The sequence below is a fragment of the Canis lupus genome, chromosome 1 (genome assembly GCF_011100685.1).
Source record: "Canis lupus familiaris isolate Mischka breed German Shepherd chromosome 1, alternate assembly UU_Cfam_GSD_1.0, whole genome shotgun sequence".
NCBI classification, from domain to species: Eukaryota; Metazoa; Chordata; class Mammalia; order Carnivora; family Canidae; genus Canis; species Canis lupus.
In genome coordinates, this window is record NC_049222.1 from 59,321,967 (window position 1) to 59,346,226 (window position 24,260).

At 39.2% G+C, this 24,260-nt stretch overlaps 1 protein-coding gene, 1 long non-coding RNA gene and 1 pseudogene across 11 annotated transcripts in view; 1 reads left to right on the plus strand and 2 right to left on the minus strand.

The window, feature by feature from the left end:
- The window catches only part of MCM9 (minichromosome maintenance 9 homologous recombination repair factor), a 115,965-nt gene that overhangs the window by 17,214 nt on the left and 74,491 nt on the right, over positions 1-24,260 (minus strand). For 3 of the 10 annotated variants that reach the window (XM_038526651.1, XM_038526650.1, XM_038526653.1), the window contains 5 exons: positions 11,460-11,662; positions 10,660-10,863; positions 9,667-9,749; positions 9,075-9,220; positions 1,176-4,773 (listed from right to left, as the gene is read on the minus strand). In XM_038526651.1, coding sequence (XP_038382579.1) covers positions 3,309-4,773; positions 9,075-9,220; positions 9,667-9,749; positions 10,660-10,863; positions 11,460-11,662 — 2,101 coding nt within the window. In that variant the 3' untranslated portion in view covers positions 1,176-3,308. Of the gene's footprint in view, positions 1-1,175; positions 4,774-6,532; positions 7,451-7,892; positions 8,044-9,074; positions 9,221-9,666; positions 9,750-10,556; positions 10,864-11,459; positions 11,663-16,494; positions 16,693-24,260 lie in introns of those variants that run through there. The other 7 variants (XR_005353829.1, XM_038526654.1, XM_038526656.1 and 4 more) reach the window with 6 other exon arrangements.
- LOC119869945 lies at positions 19,578-19,708 on the minus strand (annotated as a pseudogene).
- LOC111096167 lies at positions 22,077-23,992 on the plus strand. Its single transcript, XR_005353832.1, has 2 exons — positions 22,077-22,206; positions 23,230-23,992. It is a non-coding gene; the product is annotated as an uncharacterized LOC111096167 (long non-coding RNA).

Consider the following 24,260-nt stretch of genomic DNA (forward strand, 5'->3'; position numbering starts at 1 on the left):
GGAGATCCTCTCTCCCTCTCTCTCTGCCCCTACCTCCCACCATTCTCTTTCTCTCTCTCAAATAAATAAAACTTTAAAAAATAATTTTACATTAAAATGTTTTCAAGGACTTCACTGGCCTAAAATAAAAATGTTCTGACATTTGATTTAGAACTAGTTATTTTTATACTTTCCTTCTCTGACCAGAAATATGATTTGAGACTGTACCTATTTCCCCCAAGATGCCTATGTGCTTCTTTGGTACACACTAAATACCATGTAAGAGAAAGTCTTGTAAAATCACATAGTGTAAAAAAAATAGGACACAGCAGGATTAAATGTGACCTCAGGACATTAGACATTTTCAGCTCTGAAACTACTACAGGGAGCCAACAACAGTGGTTCCTTTTGCCCACTGCTGACTCCTCTGTGCACCCTCGAGACCAGGAGTTGGCCTGTAATACCACAGGCCCATAAACAGAATAGACTGCCTTAGGGAGTAACTGATTCTAAGACTTGAGGCAGGAAAAAAAATCAAAACGTGTCTGGAGCATACTGTTGTCTTCAGATACTATGGATACTTTTAGAAATGTCAGAGTCCTCAAAGGACATTGGCATCAACATAATGGGGCTTCCTATTGATCAACTGTGAGACTTTAGGCATCAAATTCAAGCACAGCAAGTTAATTGTAATACAAGAGTAGGCTGTGATACAAGTTTAATTTTTTGGTAAGTAGGGGAGTGTTCATATTGGGTATTTTTTTTAAGATTTTATTTACTTATTTGAGAGAGAGAGAGAAAGCACAAACAAGGCAAGGGCAGAGGGAGAGGGAGAAGCAGACTCCCTGATGAGCAGGGAGCCTGACATGGAACTCCATCCCAGGACTCTGGGATCATGAGCTGGGCTGAAGGCAGATGCTTAACTGAGTCACACAGACACCCCCATAGTGAGTATTTTATTCCTTCTAATAATTTTGTCTGTTTACAATATTTACATATATAGTTATTTCTAACTGGGTAAGCATCAAAGAAAAAATACATGGAACTTGGAACTTGGCCAAGCGATCCTGGCAGAAGGTACTAAAATAATAAATAGAGTGGATTTATTAGCCTAAGTAATAGGATGTATGGTGAGCACAAATCATAACCAGGTAGCAGGTGGCCTAGGTGGTCATATACAATAATAAAGGAAGAGAGACAATTCAACACTGTATTTTAAAACATGAATTATTCAATGTTCTGAAGAGAGAAGTTAACTACATAACCTAAATCCCTCACTCCAAGAAATGAAAGCCCTAGAATCAAGATTCCCAATAAGGAATACAGCCATTTTAAATAATAAAAACAGAATAAATCAAAATGCCCAAGTGACAAGCCAAAAGATTAGACTGGTCAGCCATGCATAGCTTAATACACCATAACTGCAAGATACCAAGTGTCAAACAGTTATAAGAAGAGGAATTAAAAGTTTACCACACACAGACAAAACAAACAAAAAAACCAAGCTCGGCATGGTGAGTCAGGTTTGAATTACCCCAATCTACTACACAATCAGACCAGATCGTGTCTAGACCAACACTCATCTGGTCATCTGCTCAATAACCCAGATCCTCTCTTTTTCCCTCATTTCTGGTCAGACTACTGAAACTCAGGAAAGTACTAATACTGAGACATTCAGAACAGATCACATTAAGAATCATATCACACTAGGAAGTTATTAAGTATGGAAATAACAAGACATTACCTAAACCATGGTCTTCATGTCTTAGAATAGGTTGAAATGAATGCACATTAATACATTTTATAATCACTGCTTACATATGTCTTTCACCAGCTGTTTAAAGTGTTATTTCAAAAGACTCATCCATACTGGATTTGAACTCACAGTTTAAAATTTTTCAGAAAATTGAATTAATTTTGGAATTAACATTTATTTATTTAGTTTTTTGTTTTTTTGGAATTAACATTTAAATGCTCAGGAAAATTTGGGGTTCCTTGATTTTTTCTGGTATGAATTTAATGAAGCAACTCTTTTTTTTAAAAAAAGATTTATTTATTTATTCATGAGAGACACAGAGAGAGAGAGGCAGAGACATAGGCAAAGGGAGAAGCAGGCTCCATGCAGGGAGCCTGACGTGGTACTCAAACCCAGGTCTCCAGAATCACGCCCTTGGCTGAATGCAGCACTAAATTGCTGAGCCACCGGGGCTGCCCTAATGAAGCAACTCTTAAATGAAGTACATATAGTTTTGGGTATTCTTCACATTTAAAAGCGCCTCAGACAATGAAAGATTCTTTATTATTTTAAAAATTACATAATTCAGAAGAGAAAGTCTGTAATTATAGAATCCTAACAGCCCCTGCTAGAATCCAAAAGAAGTGATTTTAAAAGAACTTAAGACAAAGCTTGAGTTGTCTATTTCTACCAAACAGTCATCATTTGCTTCGCTTTAAAGACAAATGAATCATAATTTAGTAGGAATTACATTTCCATATTAACCACTTGGGTAGATGCCATGATATATTATTGAGATTACTGTACATTCTCCTAGCCACACACAGGATTTAAGTTGTGTTGAAGGTACATCTCCTAATGATACAAAGAATCTGAAGGACAAAATGTTTGCTCAAGAAAACAGGGAAAACTCAAAAGGTCAATACTTCTGAAAGCTACAGTTTAACCTTCAGAAAGTTGCCAGATTTTTTAGGAATACCATGGAATTGTAAGGATACCTCTCAAAGGAGGAAAAGCATTAGTCACATCTAATCTGACACATGAGAATAAACAAAAATATTAGAAAAATCACATGATTTTGGCAAAGCATAATAAATATTCACTACACTTTGCACATCTTGGGTGAAGAAGGAAAAAAGAGTTCATTTAACTTGTTAGCTTTACGAAGGCTACTTTCTGGGCATTTGTTTCTGAGTGAATGGAGGAAGCATTCTCGGGAAGATCCAACCCCCAATTAAAAAAATAATAATAATAAATAAAGGAGAACAAAGCCAAACAAACAAACAACCCCCCCCCCCCAAAAAAAAAAAAAAAAAACCTAGAAACATCTTTGGGAATACAAGTATTCCATATGCAGCAAAATTAAGCACAATGTCAATTCAGGTGCTGGTATCATGTTGCCTGACATTGATTACACAACTTTTCAAGTCACGAAGATAAACCTGAAATTATAAAACCTGTTGGGGAAGCTGATAATTCAAAATGGTACTCAATATGGCCAAGAGTTCTGCACATATATAAACACCATGTCGATATCCTGAAGGTGGTACGTGGAGTTGGTGTGGCTGAAATTTGATCAGTAAGCTTTTCATGATTAAGGTTTTTTTCTCATTTCTTCATCCCAATCAAAATCCAATGCTTCGTCATCTAGTTCTGATAAAGAAAAGAGAGATTTTTTGGAAAGAATCAATCTCTCAGTGGACCCTTCCAGCTGAAAAGTTTTCCTTTTCCTGCCAAGCACTGTAGCCACAGCCCCAGGGGGAGGGCTTGAGCCTCTCTCCCCTTGGTTCTTACTTTCAGGAGGAGGAGGGGATTCTGATTTGGATTCAGAGGGGGAAGTAAAGGAGAAGTTTGCCAATCTGGCTAATGTGCAAGCATGAACCTTGCTGCTTTTGTTATGGCATGAGACCTCTTCCTTTCTGTCTCTTTGACAAGCAAGATGAGAATGCCCAGTCTGGTTCCCAAGCTCGAATTCAGGCTGGGTCACTTTCCCTTCAGGGCCATGTTTGCCTTTCTCTTTTGATCTGTCTTCCTCTGGTGCCTGCTGGGACTTCTCCTTTGCCTTATCCTGTGGCTGATTTGAGCTTCTGCTTCCCAAGGTAGACACCAACTTCTGTGGACCCTTCCCAGGCAGAGCTGCTTCTCTTCTTGTTCTACGGGCAATTCTAGCACTCGGAACTGCTACTTTAGTTGCATGAATCACAGAACTGTGGTCTTCAGGGGAGTGGATCAGTTTTGACTTCTGTTTGAAAGTAAATTTTGCCAGTTTGGCCAATGGGGGACCTGGACCCTCAACACTTTCAAGTTTGGGCTCTTCCAGCTGAGCAAGGGATTTTTGTCTCTTTCGTTTAGGAGTCTCCAATGTTCCTTGTGGGCTACATACAGGACTGGACGGAGCATGAGAAGGGCTTGTGGGCTGTAAAGGCACCCTGGCGGGGTTTCTGCACAACTCCTGGGCCCTTGCCTTGCGCAGCTGGTGCAGTTTCCTGGAGACATGATGGGTTAGCACTGAGTCCGACTCACCTACAGGTATTGCTGCTTCAGAAACTACTGCTGCCTTTTTTGCCTCTTCACCTTCAACATGGTCTGGCCTCAATGGAGCTTCTGTCTCTCCTGGTGCTGAAAGCTGTCCAGTTTCCAATGCATTCCTTTGGCCTGGCTCACCCTTTTCTTTACCCTGAGATTTGTTCTTGAAGGTTTGCAAGGCCATTTTTCCTCCAATTGTTTTGGGAGATACAGGAAGAGTGTTTTTAGATTTAGGCTGATAAGTTGCTATGGAGTCAAACCAATCCATACCGTCATCTTTCCTATTTTTGCACTCAGCTGAATGTTTTCTATTTGTTGATCTACTAGGACCCTGATGGGATAAGGGATCGGGACATGGGCTTCCCTCAGGACTGCTTCCAGTAAAGGATGTCAGCATGCTACAGTTTACTTCCTGCTGTGCTGACCAGATTCTGAACTTTGACGCTTCTCCTGAATCACTTTTTGAGGATCCTGGGTTAGTCTCTACCTCCACTGCCTGTGGCTGGGATTGGTACACACTCTGATTCTGTAACCTGTAGCAGAGATAAATAAGGAAAACATGTATTGAAGATAATTTGCTTTAACCTTTCCATTTGCTTAGTCTCTGAGATGCCATCTAAAGGGCTTGAGTCCAACATAATTCCAAGTAAATACCAAATACAGTCTCTTTACAGCAGCAGGAGAAAATTATCCTTTTTCATCAGTATAGAATCTAAGTGCTCCAATAATCATTCTAAAACCTAGTGAAATAAAGGAAATGAAGTAACAGGTTTGTCTACTTTTTTAGCTCTCACTGCAAGTCCATTTAAATCATTTAAGATCGTTTGAAGGTCAATGTAAAATGCTCATTCTTATCTCTCCTGTTAAACATTCTGCTACGAGACAGACTTGTAGCTATTTGCACACTGGCCAATCACTGATCAAGTCGTTTCATAACTGGTTTGCAGATCAGAAACAAAGTGGAAGAGCAGAAATTATGATCTCCTCACGTCTCTACCTGAGTACTGAATGTTAGTGCACCTAGAAGTCACCTTCCTTGGGAGTAGAGACCATAATTCCTCTGTACCACAGCTCATAGTGTCCCTGTGGCATCATGCTCATGGTACTCCTCCCCTAGGCAACTGTAACATCTTTCCTGCAGAGGCAGCCATGTTTCAACATGTGTTCTGGGTAACTACTCTCTATCAAGTTGACACAGAGGTGAAATCTACTGACCTCCCAGAATGAAGGATCTGATCAGTGATATTCATTTTTAATCTTGGGCAGATTAGAAACATGAAATAATGCCAGATGACCAATTTGTAACAAAGATGATAGTTTCTCAAAAGGAAGTCCTTCAGAAAGCCCTTCCTAACAACCCAGAAATAGCTTCTCAGTGTAAGGGGCAACATGACCCTGCTTCCATGTGTTAAATTTGAAAAGGAACTAAACCAAAAAGAAGATGAGTAAATTATTCTAAAAATCATGTGTACTCATAGAAAAAGGCATAGAAGAAAATACATTAAATTTAAATGAATTTTAAATTTAAATATATTTAAATACATTAAAATGTTAATGGTAGGCCTCTCTGGGAAATAAGATTATAAGTGATTTTTGCTTTCTTAATTTATTACTGTTACTTTCCAAAATATAAGGAACATGTATTACCTCTTATGAACAGGAATAAACCCACAAAAAATTATTATAAAAATACTGGGTTATATTCACTCACTGTAGATTTGGACACATCAATACAGCAAAATCCATATTCATTGTAGTGATAACCAAACAAAAATGAAATAGCTTTCAAAATTACTACTATCTACTATGCTCCATAAAAATGTTCTAAAAGATAGGGAATTTTAGAGGGATAGAATAATTTAGCCCTACCATTTTAGTTTAATTCTGACTTTGGGAATTAAATTCTCTCTGATATAAAATGTCTGCAGTTTTACCAAACCTTCCTAAAATACAGCTTCTTTGCATTCTGTTTCCAGGTGGATATGAATGGCCACCATTTGAGGCTGGCCATCACTAGCAAGCATTTTCCAGAAGAAAAGTGTAATAAAAATACAAATAAGTTTTATTACTCATATATCATCTCCTTAAGGGATAAGAACTCTTTCCTAAGGGGATAAACCCATATGCTACTTATATGCTACTTGAACTCTTCTCACATGGTAAGACTGGCTTTAGATGTGTCTTGGAGGTCATTCACTTTCATTTGCAAAGCACCCGGTTTTGTGGCTTTGAGGATCAACACCCATTATGCCTTTGCATTTCAAAGACATACCAGAAAAAAAGCATATTTTAAGGTAGAATCCTGTTTTTTTTTTTTTTTTTTTTTTTTTTAAGATCGTTACCAATTCTTTTTTTTCGTCTTCTTTCCCTCCAGGAGGGTCATTTTGAATTTTCTATCACATAACACTGATTCTGAGCTTCATTCATATTCCTTTCCTTCTTGAATCCGGCATATGACAGCTTTTGGTAGTCCACATGACCAGTGGACTGGTCAGTCGAAATGAGCAGCCTCTCCAAAAGCCAAGCCAGTCCCACGGTAGGCCTGAAAAGGCCCAGCTATATCAAATCATAAAAGAACTGAAGGAACAGCTTTCATCTTAACACCATGTTCTGGATCATTAAAGACCCAGGAGACCAAAAGTAAAGTGGGTTGATTTCATACAAATGGCAAGTTTACTGCAGGCTGGCACCTGGGTATCAGCAACACAAAGCCAGTCCCCACACTTTCCCAGGAAGGCTGTGCTGGAGTTTTAGGATTTTTGGAGAGAATGCTACTGCATGAAGGCAGCAAGCAAAAGGAGAAAAGCAGGAAAAGAGTTATCAAGGTTTTACTTATTCAGTCAACAACCCCATGGCAATCCCCAAATCCTCCTTCAGCAGCTGCTCTGCTTCCACATGCATCCATTTACTAGCTCCCAGCTTGAGGGCAATGCCAACTGCTAGACTCAGGGCATTGCAGGGCCATTTGTGTTGATCACAAAGATACTCATATGGACACTTTTGCCATTGCCCAGTCACGTTTCACAGGAATGCACTCAACATCTAGATTTTTAAAAGCTCATGTATGCACGGAGCACGCGAACATTAAAGCTGGGCGAAAATTCTTTAGGTAATGCACATGCCATGTTCCTTCCCATGTGTCCACGTTTCAACAAATCATTAGAAAGCTGAGTTTTGAAACACTGTTTTTGTCATTCTTGAGTTGTTACCCTGTGGGATGAGAAACAAATTTTCCTCTTTAACAAAATACATCATTCTCACTGGGAATTTTTTTAGTTTATGAAATATGTAAAAATTTAAAAGGCATGGATTTGGGCATGTAGGGAAGGAAAACCATGATGCTGAGGGAGGGTCAAGAACTGTTACTAATGAACCAGGAGGGTACTAGTTATCTCCACTTGTCTAACTTTCGCCACATGCTAGCTTCAGCTGGCCTGAAAGCAGTCTGGGCCTCAGTTTTCTGCGATTTTCTTTCACCAGGGTTACATCATAAAGATCACATATTTATTATGCTTGGAAGAAAGCTTTAAAAACATTGAGAATAAAATTAAAATATTAATAAACTCTAAGATTCTTTTTTTAAAACATTTTATTTATTTATTCATGAGAGACGCAGAGAGAAAGAGAGACACGGGCAGAAGGAGAAGCAGGCTCCATGCAGGGAGCTCGATGTGGGACTCGATCCCGGGACTCCAGGATCACACCCTGGGCCTAAGGCAGACAGACGCTCCACCACTGAGCCACCCAGGCATCCTGATAAACTCTAAGATTCTTTATGTAAAATCCCTTGCACATGTCCTCTCCTGGCAAGGAAAAATGATAAAGCCAAATTATGAAAATATTTTGTGTCTGGGTCTGGCTTGGGGTAGATCACTTTCCTGGAGTCCAACTTCCTCCTCCTCAACAGCATTCCCAGCCACCTCTCTGACTAGCACTGCTCTACTTATATTGAGCCAAAGAGAGAAGAGGAAGAAGTAGTGGCAGTAAACAGAATGAAGCCCATTTACTGAGATTTCTTGATTCCATGGAAACTGTTTGTCTCGGGGGGTAAACTGGGAGTAGCCAACCTTGGTGCTTCTTATATAACTGGGAACTAGTGGTATAAATTTGGTAAATTAATTTATAGCTGGCTATACAGACCACAGGACCAGCCAGTGTTCTCTATGAGGCTCACCAAGCAGCAAGCCAAGGAAACGTAGCTATGGAAGGTGGTCGCCAAAGATGGTAGCCATCAATTCCTCTATTCCTGTGTGTCTCTGTCACTCCTCTCATCAAGAGGTGGTGTCTACTCCCCCCCATCTTGCATGGGGCCTGACCTTGTGACTTGCTCTGAACTATAAAATGTGGCAGAAATGATGTAGTACCAGTTCTGGCCCAGCTCATAAGAGGCCTGGCAGCTTCCATTTTTGTTCTGCTTGAGCCGTAAGCTATTCCCCATTATTAGAGGAAGCCCAGCCAGCCCCGAGCCATTTAAGCCATCCCAGCGAAGGCACCATCTATGTGAATGAAGCTATTCAGGATGTTCCAGTTCTACCTGGACTCCCAGTTGAACACAAGAGTGATCCCAGACAACACTATGTGGAGTGCAGATAAGCATTTCCACTGAACCCTCCTGAATTTCTGTCTGTCAGAAAAGTGAGCACTAAAATGGTGGTGGTGGTGTTTTTTGAACCACTGAGCTCTTGGGTAGTTGATTATATAGCAATAGATAACTGAGCCTATCCCCTACAGATAGTACACACAGGTTTTTCACTTAATTTCCACTTCTTTCATTTCACTAAATGTCAAAAGAAGGATTTTTCATTATAAGCCTTTCTTGGATCTCTTTTCTCACCTTTCGAGTCTTCTTAGCTCTTCACTCAAAAGGTTGTGCAGCTCCAGCTTTTCCAGAATAAGTTCGCACTGCCTCTGGTACTGTTCCAGAGGGTTTTCAGGAAAGGAAGTGTGGAGTGCATTCACACCTCCCAGCAGTGCACCTCCCTGAAGGGGTGAGAAAATAGAAAGTACCAGGGAGAGACACAGGTCAGCCTGCATGGAGGAAGCACACACTAGAGACCACTGCTCCCAGATGAGCCCTCTCCACTGCCATCTTGGGATATTACAATCACCTGGGGCCTGTTTCAAATTTCAGCAGTTCTCAATTCCTGGTCATGAGCACTGCGCCAGGAAGCACATTGTCACTAGTGGGACCATGAGCATCCCTTGGATATGCAGAGGGAAAAGAGTGAAACCACCTACTGTACACCAGTGGGCAAAAGCAATGCTACTGATACAAAGGATGTTTCCATGATCATTTTTTCCCCTTTTAAATAGTCTCCTTTGGATATCCAAAATATAATCATTTTTATGACTTCTGATATATAAATTATCTTTTTTCTTACAGGCGTATAATTAGGGTTCAAATATTAGGTGCAAAATACCCTTACCTGCATTGAGGATTCCATTACTGACACTGCTGTAATTGCGTCTTCCAGAGTCACAGTGTCACGAAACATCAGGCGAGCATGAGCTAAGAAAATTACGAAGACAGAAAAAATTTTAATGAGTATTTGAGATGATTATGTAACACTTTATCTGATCCCCCCAAAAATTATATTTAATGAATGAGCTACTAATAACGAATTCATTTTATTAAAACAAATACAAAAGTCTAGTTTCAACTAGCTTTAAAGTGGTTTCCCTAGTAATGGGCCTAATCTTGCACAGCCCGTGGCAATTTTGGGCATTTATATGAAAAAGTACTCTGGGCTCCAAAAACAAAGGGGTTATAGAAGCATATTTCTAATATTCAACTACTTGTCTTTGCAGTAGTTCTTCTTATTATCGGCTATGAATCCCTAACAAAGTACAATGCATTTGTCTTACAGACCTTTTTATTAAGCATATATTCTGTCGTGATGTATTCAGTCCACGTGGAATGTGGGTTTTTTTAGAATTATTTTAACAAGGGCTAAATATAAAACCCAGTATTAGGGGAAAAGTCTTGAGATGTGCATTAGTTGTATGTATGTATGTAAGGCTCATGCCTTGGGCTGGGCTTTGCTACAGTAGTGGTGGGCTGTGAATGGCAATTAGGAAAAAACAGAGATGCTCTATGGGAAACAACGCTAATCAAGAAAGTGTTCCATCCAAAATGCTAACAGACGGCCATCGAGAAAGAAACATTAGTAAGTAAGGCTTTCTAAATGAAGGATTTCACTAAGATTCCTCTTTCTTAATGATACTACATTCTACTCAATACCCATAATCTGTCCCCAGAAGGATGGAGGTTTGTTCCATAGCTCAAAACCTTCACTTTTTAAGTAACCATGAGCACCTTAGAGATTCTTCTTATTCATCTTTGAATTCATGGTGCCAAACTCCATGCCTTGTACATATTGCACACCCAAGAGAAGTATTATTTGTTGAATGAAATAAACCTTCTGCTAATCGGATCAAGCTTTCCAACAGGCGGATGGTGGTCCGGGCAGCATTCCGGGAATCACTCTGCCTCTGCATCTGGTAGTACCGGAGAAGGACCTGATTACCCACATCAGACAGTGTGGGCTGTAGATTCCTAATTAGGCAAAAGTAGGTTTTCATCTTTTCCATGCTCCAGAGCTTCTCTGATTTGCTTGGATAACCTGTACATATCAGGTGTTAGGTCAGTAATTTCTAAGAACAGGCAAACACCTTACTTGAAGGGTTCTGATAAAGTTCTTACACTCATTTTTAAAAAGATAACCTCCAGGTTTATGGCCACTGAAACTTAGATCTGACTCTGCATAGCATATAGTTCAAGAATAAGTAGCTTTAGGATTGAAGTTTAATAAAGGTAAACTTCCTAAAGGGGCTAAAATTACTGATAATAACTCTCATCTGTCCTAGTAAATACATAGTATTTGAATAAATCTAATTTAAAGTTTACATTTAGGGGTTTGTTTCATAATTCAGTCCAGTTTTCTTTGTGTACAAGAGGTGAGTGGCAATTATGTATCATGACGTTGCCCCCTTTCATCACAAAGAACATTCTTACCAACTATAATATCATCAGTAGGCCCTTTTCCTTCTGCTCATTATTTTGGGTGCACTAAATGGCTTCCCTTACTGCCTTCTGTGCAAGCGTCTATTGACCATTAGATACAGTACCTTGGGTATTTACCTAATTTTCTTCAAAGAGAATTTCATTTGGTTATGTCTACTTTTTCTTTGTTACCCTGAATGATTTATCTCCACGTACCTTTGTTTTCTAAGATAAAGGAAGAAATTATACGATCCCAGTCTTCATTCTTGGTATCAAGCAAAACCAGGATCAGGTCAAATCGACTTAAGAGTGGGCTGCCAAGGGCGATGTTCACAGACACAGACTCGTGTGGATCATACTGGCCTTTGGGGTTAGTTGCTGCCAGGATGGTGGTCCTTGTGTTCAGCTTACACACAAGGCTATTAAAAGAGAAGGTACAATTCACTGACTGTTGAGATTAAAATAAAAAAACAAAATTAAACTTGTTAATGAAAAGGGGCTGCTCCTGTAGCTTAAAAATTGAGAGAGACTTGTGTGAAAGAGCATGTGGAATGATACAAGGACATATCACAAACTAAGTTTGAAGGCAGTACGTTTATAGAAGCCTATCCAGAATGGAAGTTACTACTGAATAAACATTTCTAATGCCCCTACAATGAGCAGATCCCTCTACTGGGTGCTAAGAGGTATACAAAATTAACATGGATACTGCTCTGAAAGAGCTTGTAATCTATGAGCTATAATGGTAAGAGAAAGACGACTATGGTAAATTCTAGAAGGATACAGTTCCCAGGGGAAGTAAAGATGATGTGTATTCATTTATGTGGATGGAAGAGATAATTAAAGAAACATGATCAAGTAGCTTTTGAACTCCTTCATAACATCTGGACTTCTTTAAATGAAGGTGTCTATCTATCTATCTACATACAAATATACACACATACATGCACACACATGTATTTGTGAGACTGCAGGTGAGGGGTAAGGGTAAGGGTGACTTTGGAGAACAGTGAGTAGTTGAAGTAAAAACTTCCTGTGTGGTCACTTCTCTTGATTTTTCTAAAGTTAAAGAAACAAGAGTCAGAACGAGAGAGAGAGAACGAGAGCAAGAAAGAGACAGAGGGAGAGAAAAAGGGGAAAGGAGAGGGCAAAAGGAAATCAGGAAAAATAAGGATTGATTGGCATCACGTTCGTTTGGGTATAGTTGACACACAATGTTACATTAGTTTCAAGTGCATAATTTAAGTGATTTGACAAGTTGATACATTATTCCATGTTCACCATAAGTGTACCTATTACCTGTTCCATTACATCTCTACTACAATATCATTGACTGTATTCCTTATGCTCTCTGCTTTTTATTCCTGTGACCTACTCATTTCCAAATTGAACTCATTCCCTCTCCCTTTCACCTGTTTTTCACAAACTCCCATCTCTCTCCCCTTTGGCAACCATCAGCTTGTTCTTTGTATTTATAGTTATAATTCTGCTTTAGGGCAGCCCGGATGGCTCAGCGGTTTAGCGCCACCTTCAGCCCAGGGCCTGATCCTGGAGACCCGGGATCGAGTCCTGCATCAGGCTCCCTGTGTGGAGCCTGCTTCCCCCTCTGCCTGTATCTCTGCCTCTCTCTCTCTCTGTCTCTCATGAATAAATAAATAAAATCTTTAAAAATAATTCTGCTTTAAATTTTTTTAGATTTCATTTATGAGTGAAATCATATGGTATTTGCCTTTCTCAGACTTGTTTTACTTAGCATAATACTCTAGGTTCATCCATGTTGTCTCAAATGGCATGATCTCATCCTTTTTATGGCTGTGTAATATTCCTGTGTATGTGTATATACACAGATCACATTTTCCTTATCCATTTATCTATTGATGGACACAGGCTGCTTCCCTATCTTGGCTATTATTTATAAGTAATGCTTCAATAAACATAAGTGTGCATATATCTTTTTGAAATAGTGTTTTTGAATTACTAGACCATATGGTATTTCTATTTTTAATTTTTTGAGAAAACTCTATACTGTTTTCCACAATAGCTATACCAATTTGCATTCCCACCAACAGTGTATGAGGGTTCCTTTTTTTCTACATCCTCACCAACATTTGTTGTTTCTTTTTTTTATTCTGGCCACTCTAACAGGTGATATCTTGATATAGTTTTGATTTGCATTTCCCTGATCATCGCTGCTGAGCATCTTTTTATGTGTCTGTTGGCCATCTGTATGTCTTCTTTGGAAAAATGTCTATTCAGGTCCAGAAAATCCTAACGCATCTACCCAAAGTACTAGAATAAACAAATAAGTGAAGTGGTAGGATACAAAATTAGTACCATGAAATCTGTAGCTTTTTTATACACTAAAAAACGAAATTGCAGCAAGAGAAATTCAAAAAACAACACCATTTACAGCTGCATCAAAAAGAGTAAAATACCTGGAGATAAACTTTACCAAAGAGGTAAAAGACCTATACTCTGAAAACTATAAAACACTGATAAAAGAAATTGAAGATGACACAAATGGGAAGATTTTCCATGCTCATGATCAAATACTACTAAAATGTCTACATTACCCAAAGCAATCTATAAATTCAATCCAATCTCTATCAAAATGTCAACATTATTTTTCAGAGAACTAGAACAAATAATAACAAAGAATCACAGAAGACCCCAAATAGTCAAAACAAGCCTGAGAAAGAAGGAACAAAAATGGAGGTATCACAATTCTAGATTTCAAGGTATATACTACCAAAGCTGTAGTAATCGAAACTATATAGCACTGACACAAAAATAGACACAAAGATCAATGGAACAAAATAGAAACTCCAGAAATAAATTCATGATTACATGGTCAATTCATCTATGACAAAGAAGGCAGGAATACACAATGAAGACAAGATAGTTGTTGTTTTTTTTTTTTTTCAATAAATGATGCTGCAAAAACTGGACAGCTACATGTAGAAGAGTGAAACTAGAATACTTTCTAAAACCACGCACAAAAATAAAATGGATTAAAGACCTAAACATGAGACCTGTCACCATAAAATCCTAGAAGAGAACACGGGCAGTAATTTCTTTGACATCAGTCATAGCAACATTTTTCTTTCTTTTTTAAAAAAAATTTTATTTATTTTATTTGACAGAGGGAGAGTGAGAGAGCACATGCTTGCGTCAGCAAGGGGCACAGGCAGAGGGTAAGGAAGAAGGACGATCAGATTCTGTGCTGAGCAACTGAAGTGGGGGGCTCGATCTCAGAACCCTGAGATCATGACCTGAGCTGAAACCAAGAGTCAGACGCTCAACTGACTGAGCCACCTAGGTGCCCCAAATAGCAACATTTTTCTAGATATGTCTCCCAAGACAAGGGAAATGAAAGCAAAAGTAAACTATTGGGAATACATCAAAATAAAAAACTTCTTCACAACAAAGGAAGCCATCAAGAAAACAAAAGACAACTTACTGAACAGGAGAAAATGTTTGTAAGGGATAAATCCATAAGGGATTAATATCCAAAATATACAAAGAACTTAGACAACTCACCACCAAAGAACCAAACAATCCAATTAAAAAACTGGGCAGAGGATTTGAATAGTTCTTTTTCCAAAGAAGACATTGGATAACCATCAGATGTACGAAAAGCATCATGTTCTTGAGGAGCAACAGGGAAGGACAGACTAAGGAGGTCTGGGCAGGTAAGATGGGGAACTGTGGACATGAGGAGAGGCATGCAACAGAGCAGGGGTGCCGCAGGTATGGATATGCCATCACATAGATACTGTTTTTAAACTTATTAATGACGGGCAAGTCCTCAAAATAACATGGCATATTCATTAACAACAACAAATGTAGGTTCTTTTCTCTATATAAATTTGTATATTCTTCATTCAATAGCCATTTTTAGTTATAGTGGCATGTCTGCCTCTCAGCAGTCACAGCCTGGTGACATCAGCAAACATGTGCTACATTCGTTAATGTCTGATCTATTTCCAGTTGGCTCTAGCGATCAGACCATGCTGTAAGACGGAAAAAGTTTGAGAATCTTTATTTGTGGTAAAGACACTTATCAAAGAAGAGAACGACAAACAAGGCACTAAATCCCCCTTTAAAACCAAATCCCCTTTTAAAAAATTACTGAAAGGGAAAAATGCTGAACAGACGGTCTACATCTTATAATTTATGTGCCAGAATGGGTTTGTAAAGGCAGTTGTTTGGAACCTGGAATCCAGTTTGCCAAAAAGAATGTAGTAAATTGTTCCTAACTAATCCCACAAAGCACATTTAATCCCTACTGAAGTGAGGCTGTTTGCATTTATCATAGAAAAGGAATACTGCTGGAACACTGGCAATGAAACAAAATACAACTGCATATAAAGTGATACTTAAAAAAATTATTTTCAATGTGAGGTGAAATTGACTGTTCTTCTCTCTGACTGACAAATATTTATAAACCATTTCCTGTGTGCAAAGGACCAGACTGAGAATTCAAGAAGGTGTAGTGGTCCCTGCCCTCAGTTAGTTTACAAGAGAGCTGCTGGAGGACAGGGAGGTCCTATACAGCGCCTGCCAAGCAGCAGGATGATGGCATCCGTGTCAGCATTAGCATCAGCAAAGAGACCTTCTAAGGAGACTCCTGAGTATCTATGAGGTATACAATCTTACAGCTATACATGATGATGTGAGAAGGAAAATGAACTGGCAAACACAGAAAGAAGGTAGTGAAATTATTCCAAATTGGGACAAAATGAAATGAGTTAGTGTAAGGAAGGGGGCCAAGGACAATTGACATGTGAAGAAAAAAGGCTGCCTCATTGGCAGTTAGTGGAAATGTGAGCAATGAAAAATAGAGGCATGGTCATCTGAAAGAGGGGAAGGTAGTATAAATGCCTGTGATACAAACACTACTGCATAAGAACAGATATGCAAACACAGTCTAATCCCAGGTACTTTCTTTGTGCATAGTGGTGGCTTACTAAATAACTACTGAATGAATGAACTCATGAATTTGTGTAAGGTAATGGTGATTTTTCCAATCCAGGATGACCTCCACCTTCTTTGATAACAATAATAAAGGGAACTACCATATCTGTAACATCAAGCATTGTGCTAGGCTGTATGTATACATACTATTCCTAATATTCACAATCACAATTCACAAGGTAGATAACATATCGCCAACTTAGAAATAAAAGTAGAAGTTAAAAAAGTAGAAGTTAACTCCCCCACCAGTGAGAGCAGCAGAGCTGCCATTCAAACCCAGATCTGCTTAGCTCAAAACGAGTACTCTTTTATTACCTGTAGACTGTCACCCCGATGGTTTAACATCTTAAACAGTTCCTGTAGTCTTAGAGAACCTGCCTGATGGTTTAGGTGTTTACTGACTTGCCTTATCTTTTTCCAACTTGATTCGATCCTCCTTGAGGGACTATGACTTATTGTTATCCTCACATGCCTGTCACATAATAAATGCTCATTAAACATTCACTAAATACATGATAAATGAAAAATTACTTAGTTCAGTGTTTCTAAAATTCAATGCCATTCTATACTTACAGATTTCAACATTCATAAAATAATCACGCTAATATATATTGTTTTCTACATGAATATCAAGGAATGAAAACATCCCGGTTTCTAAAAAGCTACTTTTTAAAAATTTCAATTAATTAACATATAGTATATTATCAGTTTCAAAGGCAGAGTTTAGTGATTCATCAGTGGCATATAATACCCACTGCTCATTCCATCACATGCCCTCCTTAATGTCCATCAACCAGTTACCCCATTCCCCTCCCCACTCCCCTCTATTGATTCTCAGTCTGTTTCCTAAAGTTAAGAGTCTCTTAATGGTTTGTCTCCCTCTCTGATTTCATCTTATTTTATTTTTCCCTCCCTTCCCTTATGGTCCTCCATTTTGTTTCTTAAATTCCATACATGAGCAAAATCATATGATAATTTTTCTATTTGTAGTCCACAAAAATTTTTAAATATTTATTTACTTATTCATGAGAGACACAGAGAGAGAAAGAGAGAGGCAGAGACACAGGCAGAGGGAGAAGCAGGCTCTATGCAGGGAGCCCAGTGTGGGACTTGATCCCAGGACCCAGGATCACGGCCTGGCCTGGGCCAAAGGCAGACACTTAACCGCTGAGCCACCTGGCATCCCTTTAGTCCACACATTTTCACTTTCCTAAAAGCATAGTAATAACTTTTATAAACGTTGTAAAAGTTAGGTTACATAAATTATTTTTAGTATTACAGGCTCCCTGGAATGTGCTCTTGTTTTTGCAATGCTCTCCCAGTACTCTCATTACATCCTTTACAGGGTGATCCCCATCCCCACTCATGGTTTTAATCACCATTGATATGCTGGTACCCCTAAATTCAGTTCTTGCGTGAGATAGTGGCCGTTGTGTGTTCACCAGGCCTTGTTTCCCTTTCTCCCTAGGAGCAGAGCTGGGCCATGTTTCCCTTCCTCCTTTATGGTTGAGTAGAACTGCAGTAGGTAAGTGCTGCCAGTGGAATGGGGGTGGAAGAACACATGCCACTTCCAGGTGGGTCCCTAAAAGCCTTCCTGTGCAACCCTCCTCCTCTTCCTGGTCTTTGCCAGTATCGACCAGGATAAAGCCATGGAGTCAGAGAGCCACCTGAGGGAGGAAGCCTGGGCCCTGGATGATTGTGTGGAGGAGAGCACCCCACCCTCAACCTACATCAGACCATGACAGGAGCTAGAAAAACTGCCTTAAGCAAAATATTGCAGGAAAGAGACGAGCATAAGAAAGAACTGACCAGTTCCCAAGGAGTAATGAAAGAGAACAGAAAGCTCAGAAATTTGAAGTTTTGAAAGGCTATAAAGAAACAGCTTCTAGACCCTAGAGATTAAGAACAAGGGCTGAAAAGGCTTTGATCAACAAACAGAGTCCTAATAAATCTTCTCAGTTGTATAAAATGACCCAGGTTAAAGGTGAAGGCTTCAGTTTAGATGGCCTTAAGGCAGCCGCAATTAGGTTGAATAAAAGAGGAATGGAGGCCACACCCATTTTCACGGGATACTATTCACAATGGCCAAGCAACACAAGTGTCCACGGATGGACGAATACATAAACAAAATGTGATATACACACACATACATGCACACAATGAAATATTATTCAGCCCTAAAAAGAAAGGAATTTCTACTATTAACTACAACAGGGATGAACCTTAAGGGTATTATACTAAGTGAAATAAGTCAGTCACAGAAGAAAAATACAGAATGATTACACTTACATGGGATTTCTAGAGTAGTCAAATTCATAGGGACAGAAAGTGAAATGGTGATTTCCAGGGACTGGAAGAGGGGAAAATAGGGAATTGTGGTTTAATGGGTATAGTTTCAGTTTTTTAGATGAAAATAGTTTTGAAGATTAGTGGTATGACAATGTGAATATGAATACACTTAACAACACTGAACTGTACACTGAGAAATAATTAGGATGGTGAACGTCACGTTATGATTCTTTTTTTACCACAATAAAAAAAATGGAGGCTATAGTAGCCTGAATGTTTGTGATTCTCCCAAATCCACATGTTGAAGCCTTAACCCCCAATATGATATTGAGTTGGGGCCTTAGGGAGGTGATATGTATAGATGAGGTCATGAGGGTAGTGCCCCCATAACGGGATTAATGTTCTTGTGGTAAGAAGAGGAGAGACCAGGGCTCTCTCCTTCTTTCTCTCTCTCTCCACACAAAGATACATACATGCACACACAAGCTCACACACATACACACAAAGCAAGGAAAGACCATGTGAGCACTGCGAGAAGGCAGCTGTTTACAAGCCAGGAGGAAGTTCCTCCCTAGGAACCAAACCTGCCAGCACTTTGATCTTGTACTTCCAGCTTCCAGAGCTGTGAAAAATAAATGTCTGCTGTTGAAGCCACCCAGCCAATGTTATTTTGTTACAGCAGCCCAAACTAAGATTAAGACAAAGAAGAAAAGAAAACAAAAACCTAACAAACCAGGCTTGAGAAATGTGAAGAAAAGAACTCTGGATACTGACACATACAATTGATGGGAAGCAAAGAGATGAGAAAGGCCTAAGTTTCCAGGGGATCAGTGCTGCTGAAGAAACCACAATCTCACTCTAAAGAAAGTCTTTGTTGCTATCAAGTTGTAAAACAACCTGTGGCAGATAAGACACCAAAAGCACAAGCGATAAAAGACAAAACCAATAAAATTGATTTCATCAAAATTGAAAACTTTGTGCTTCAAAGAACACCATCAAAGAAGTGAAAAAACCCACAGAACGAAATTATTTGCATATCATATATCTATGAAAGGACTTACATATAGAATATACATATAACTCTTAGAACTGAACAAGAAAAAGACAACCCAGTTGAAAAATGGGCAAAGGATTTGAATTAGCAATACTCGCATCTCGGATAAACCTCATTGGCTATGATACTGCCACTGCGCAAAGCTGGGCAAAGGACTTGAATAGATATTTCTCTAACAAAGATACAAATGGCCAATAAGCACATGAAAAGATGCCCAGTATCACTAGTCATTAGGGAAATGCAAATCAAGACCACAGGTGAGGGGGATCCCTGGGTGGCTCAGCGGTTTGGCGCCTGCCTTTGGCCCAGGGTGCGGTCCTGGAGACCCAGGATCGAGTCCCACGTCGGCATGGAGCCTGCTTCTCCCTCCTCCTGTGTCTCTGCCCCTCTTTTTCTATCATAAATAAATAAATAAATCTTAAAAAAAAAAAGAAAAAAAAAAAGACCACAGGTGAGATACTACTTTAGACACACTAAGAGTGTTATATTCACAAAGACAATAAGTGCTGGCAAGAATGTTGAGAAATGAGAACCTTCTTATGCTGCTCCAGGTACTGTAAACTGGTATAGTGGCATTGGAAAACAGTTTGATGGTTCCTTAAAAAGTTAAATACAGTTACCATATTACCCAGGAATCTCTATTATATACCTCAAAGCAATGAAAACACATATCCACATAAAAACTTCTATGTCAATCTTCTTAGTAGCATTATCCATAATAGCCAAAAAGTGGAAACAGCCCAAAGTTCCATTAAGTGATAATGGATAAACAAAGTGGTTAAAAAATAAAAATAAAAAAACCCAAAAACCCCTGGTATATTCATATAATGGAAAACTACTGGGCCATGAAAAGGAACAAACTATTGGTCTATGCAACAACTTGGGAACATTATGCCAACAGTCTTCAGGACCAGTTCCAAAGGCTAAAGAGCTCTAGGAAGGGCCAGGGCCCCTAAATGATTTCATGGGCTAGAATAACTCCTTTCCCACACACACAGGAGCAAGACACAACTTAGAATGCGTTAAGCCACTATTTGCTACAGCAGTTAGCCTACCCTAAATAATACAAGACAAATCTAATGAGCTCCAGATTTGTCTAAAAACTACTCCAGTATTTGAGTAGTCTCCTTGCCAAAACAAGCCAAACAACAGCCTGTAATGCAAAAGTCATATATGTTTCTAGATTATCCAACATTTCTACACTAGGGTCTCAATTAAAAAAAAAAAAAAAAACCAACCTGTTAGCACCCCCAAAAATGGGGTAAAAAGCCTTACAAAACTATACAGAATAAAAATATGTTAGTGATATTCTCACAATCCATTATATACATATTTGGTAATCTTAAATGCCAGATATACACACACTCTCGCTTTTTAATAATAGGCTGATTAAGTTAACAAATTGCCTTTTACTCTAGATTGATTCAGTAAAGGGTAACAAAGTCATAAGCCAGAACAGGAGTCAGAATACTGCTTACATGGAGCATCCAGAAAGAACAGAAACTCTCAAAGTACATGATCTGAACTTACGTCTTCACATCCAGGTGGCATACTGAGATGCCTCTAAGGATACTTCTCAACCTGCTCCAGTGTCTCCTAGTCCCCTAGGAGTCAGAGCCCTCTCAGTGGGACTGGGTAGGAGGACTTGCTCCCACCTCTCCCTGTCTCCCCACCTTCACCTGAGGCTCTTCCGAGGAGGATGCCAACAGAGATGCAGCTTCACAAGATCGAGAGGAAGAGGCAGACAGGTTGCCTGGTGTGTAGAGCAAACCTGGGGGCTCATCAAAGAAAACTAAGGTGGGTTTTAATAATACAGATTCCCAGGTCCCGCCTCTGAGAGGCCAATGCGTAGGCCTGGCATGAGGTAGAAAACTGAAGATCAGCTAGGTGGGACTGGTGCTGTGGCCCTTCTATGGCTGTTAGAATCGCATGTACAACAGATGTCTACTTGTCTGTCTCACTATAAAGTTCTGAGTATCTTCACAACAAATGCTTTGTCTTTTCATCCTTGTGATGTGAGGAGCTAGCAGAGAGCATGATGTTGCTTAGTGCTCAAAATAGGTTTACTGAACAAAACAATAAATGGCCATCATGCTTGTTTTTAAAATTTTTTTAAAATTTAGACTGTATTTCTTACCTGGCCTTATGAGTATAATTTAGTAGCACAAAATATAGATTTTGGTATCAGATTTTCACCTACTATGATCCTCAGCAAATAGCAAAAGTTATTATCTATTACTGAAGAGTCTATGATACCTTGCCCTAGAATCCTAACTCCTGAGCAGTGTAAGCAAAGTGACACATTAAAAAATAAAACCTCCAAGAAATCCTCTGTAGCTGTGGAGGTCAGCCAGCTATTGATTCCATGGTTCATACTAATGTCCTTAAAGGATATTATAATTCAGATTTAAAAATTCTTCACAGAGAAACCAGATGTTAGTCACTTGAAACAGGAGAGAAAGAGAGACAGAAAGCAAAAGCAGACCCATTTAAGAATTCCTAGATATGATGTCATAAAGGTATCAAACATCTTAAAGAAAAACTTGAAGTGTTCCCAAGAAAAAAAGGCCCAAAACATCAGGATGATGGCTTTTGTATTACTGGCCAAATGAAGAAGGCTTTGAACTGAGGAGTGAGGAGGAGGTAAAGTGTTTTAAGGTTAAAATTCAGAGTATCTTTATCTTACTTTGGTAGAATTTATGATTAAGTATTCCCTTTTCACACTTAACCCTTCTAATCTGCTTACTAATTAACAACTTGGTATGCTTTATGCCTCTAGAGACATTTTCTCAAGAGCTCTGCATTTGGCAAATAACTATATACCTTACATCAGGAAGACTAACAGGCTTCTAATTAGGGAAACAATGAACTGAAGATTATGAAAACTGTTAGCCAAAAAATTAGATGAGCTACTGTTGGAGGCAAATCCAATTCTTTCATAAATTGTAGAGTGACACACAAAATAAGTGCCGTGAAAAATGAACACAAGGGGCTCCTGGGTGGTTCAATCGGTTAAGTGTCTGCCTTCAGTTCAGCTCATGATTTCAGGGCCTTGGGATTGAGCCCCCAGTTGGGCTCCCTGCTCAGTAGGGAGTCTGCTTCTCCCTCTCCCTCTGCCCCTCTCCCCTACTCATGCTCACTTGTGAGTGCACATGCTCTCAAATGAATAAAATCTTTTAAAGAAAGAAATGAACATGAGCTACAGGGGAGCTTAGATGTTTTCGTTGCAGATGATACATGAACACTGTGCACCAAAGGCAAACTTGACGGCCATCCCAAGAGCAAAACCAGAGTGTGCTTTTCGTGCACCACTCTGTAAGTGGTATTATGTCAATTGGGACAATTCCTCCAGCTGGAGGGAAAATATCCCATAATGGTGGTAGATGTGATGATGTGGGAAAAACTGTAAAAACTACTACAGAGCTTGACTAGGAAGTGACTAAGTATTGTCTTTATAAACCCCACCATCCTTTTAATCTGTCTCTTTGAAACCCACTGAGCTCAAGACTTTCCTCATCAAGAAGTAACTCCTAGTTAGATTGAGTCACCAGGCTACTCTGTCTACACTCCTGGTCCCCAGCATTGACAATTCCATCAGCACGGATAACTGTTGCATGACTTGTTCTTCAGTATATTCCTGAAGTGATTCTTTTGTCTTCATTACAGATCTGGACAGGCCAACCACTGGAACGTCCACCAAGCCCGTAACTCCACACTCCAAACTCCACTTTGTGAACGCCATGTGCAAACAGCAGGCTCGACCAGGGACTGGGAACCCACTAAGGGCAGCCACTCCCTAGGCTGCCCAGAGGCCTCTGAGCTGCTGTGGCATGAATCTACTAGAACAATCTAATTGTCTTTCTTTTGAGGGTATCTGAAATGGACACAAGAGGGAGAACTGAACTACTAAAGGGAGCTGAACAAATCTGAGAAACAGAAACAGTCATAGGATAGTATGTGAATCCTAATAAGGAGAGGGCAGGAATGGCTGCTATTTTATATCTACTTTGAACAAACTCCCATTCCCCAAATTATGTTTCAGTCACCAAAAGAAATGGTTTTTCTGTTCCTCTGTTTCTACATTTGTAAAAAGCAGGTTATAATGATGGTGCTCTGATATAGAACTATTGTGAGGAAGAAAAAGTTACATGTGTGCAATACTTGAGAATAGAGCCTGGCACCTACTAAGTACAAGATAAATACAGATATCTCTTATTATCCAAACTCCTGCTTTCTGAAAATAGGAATTTGAATATAGTAAGATAAATCTGATAAATTCCTCAACTATCCAAATTCAGGAACAAAATAGATTTGGCCAGAGAAAGATACTTGTGTTACTTACTATACTTAAGCACCTGATCATGTGCCAGATACTATGCTGTGTGATTTACACGTAAGAGTAAACCAACTTTTTTCCTATTGAATTCTATTTAACATGTAACATTATATAAACTTAAGGTATACAATATATTGATTTGATACATTTATATATTGTAATAGGGCTGCCAATGTAGTGAAAGTCACTACCATCATGTTATGTAATTACCATTTCTTTTTAATAGTGGGTGTACATCTTTGGAAAAATGTCTATTTGGTTCTCTGCCCATTTTTTTTAATACAACTGCTTGTTGTAGGAGTCCTGTATGTATTTTGGATATTAACCCTTTATCTAATATATGGCAAGTATTTTCTCCCAT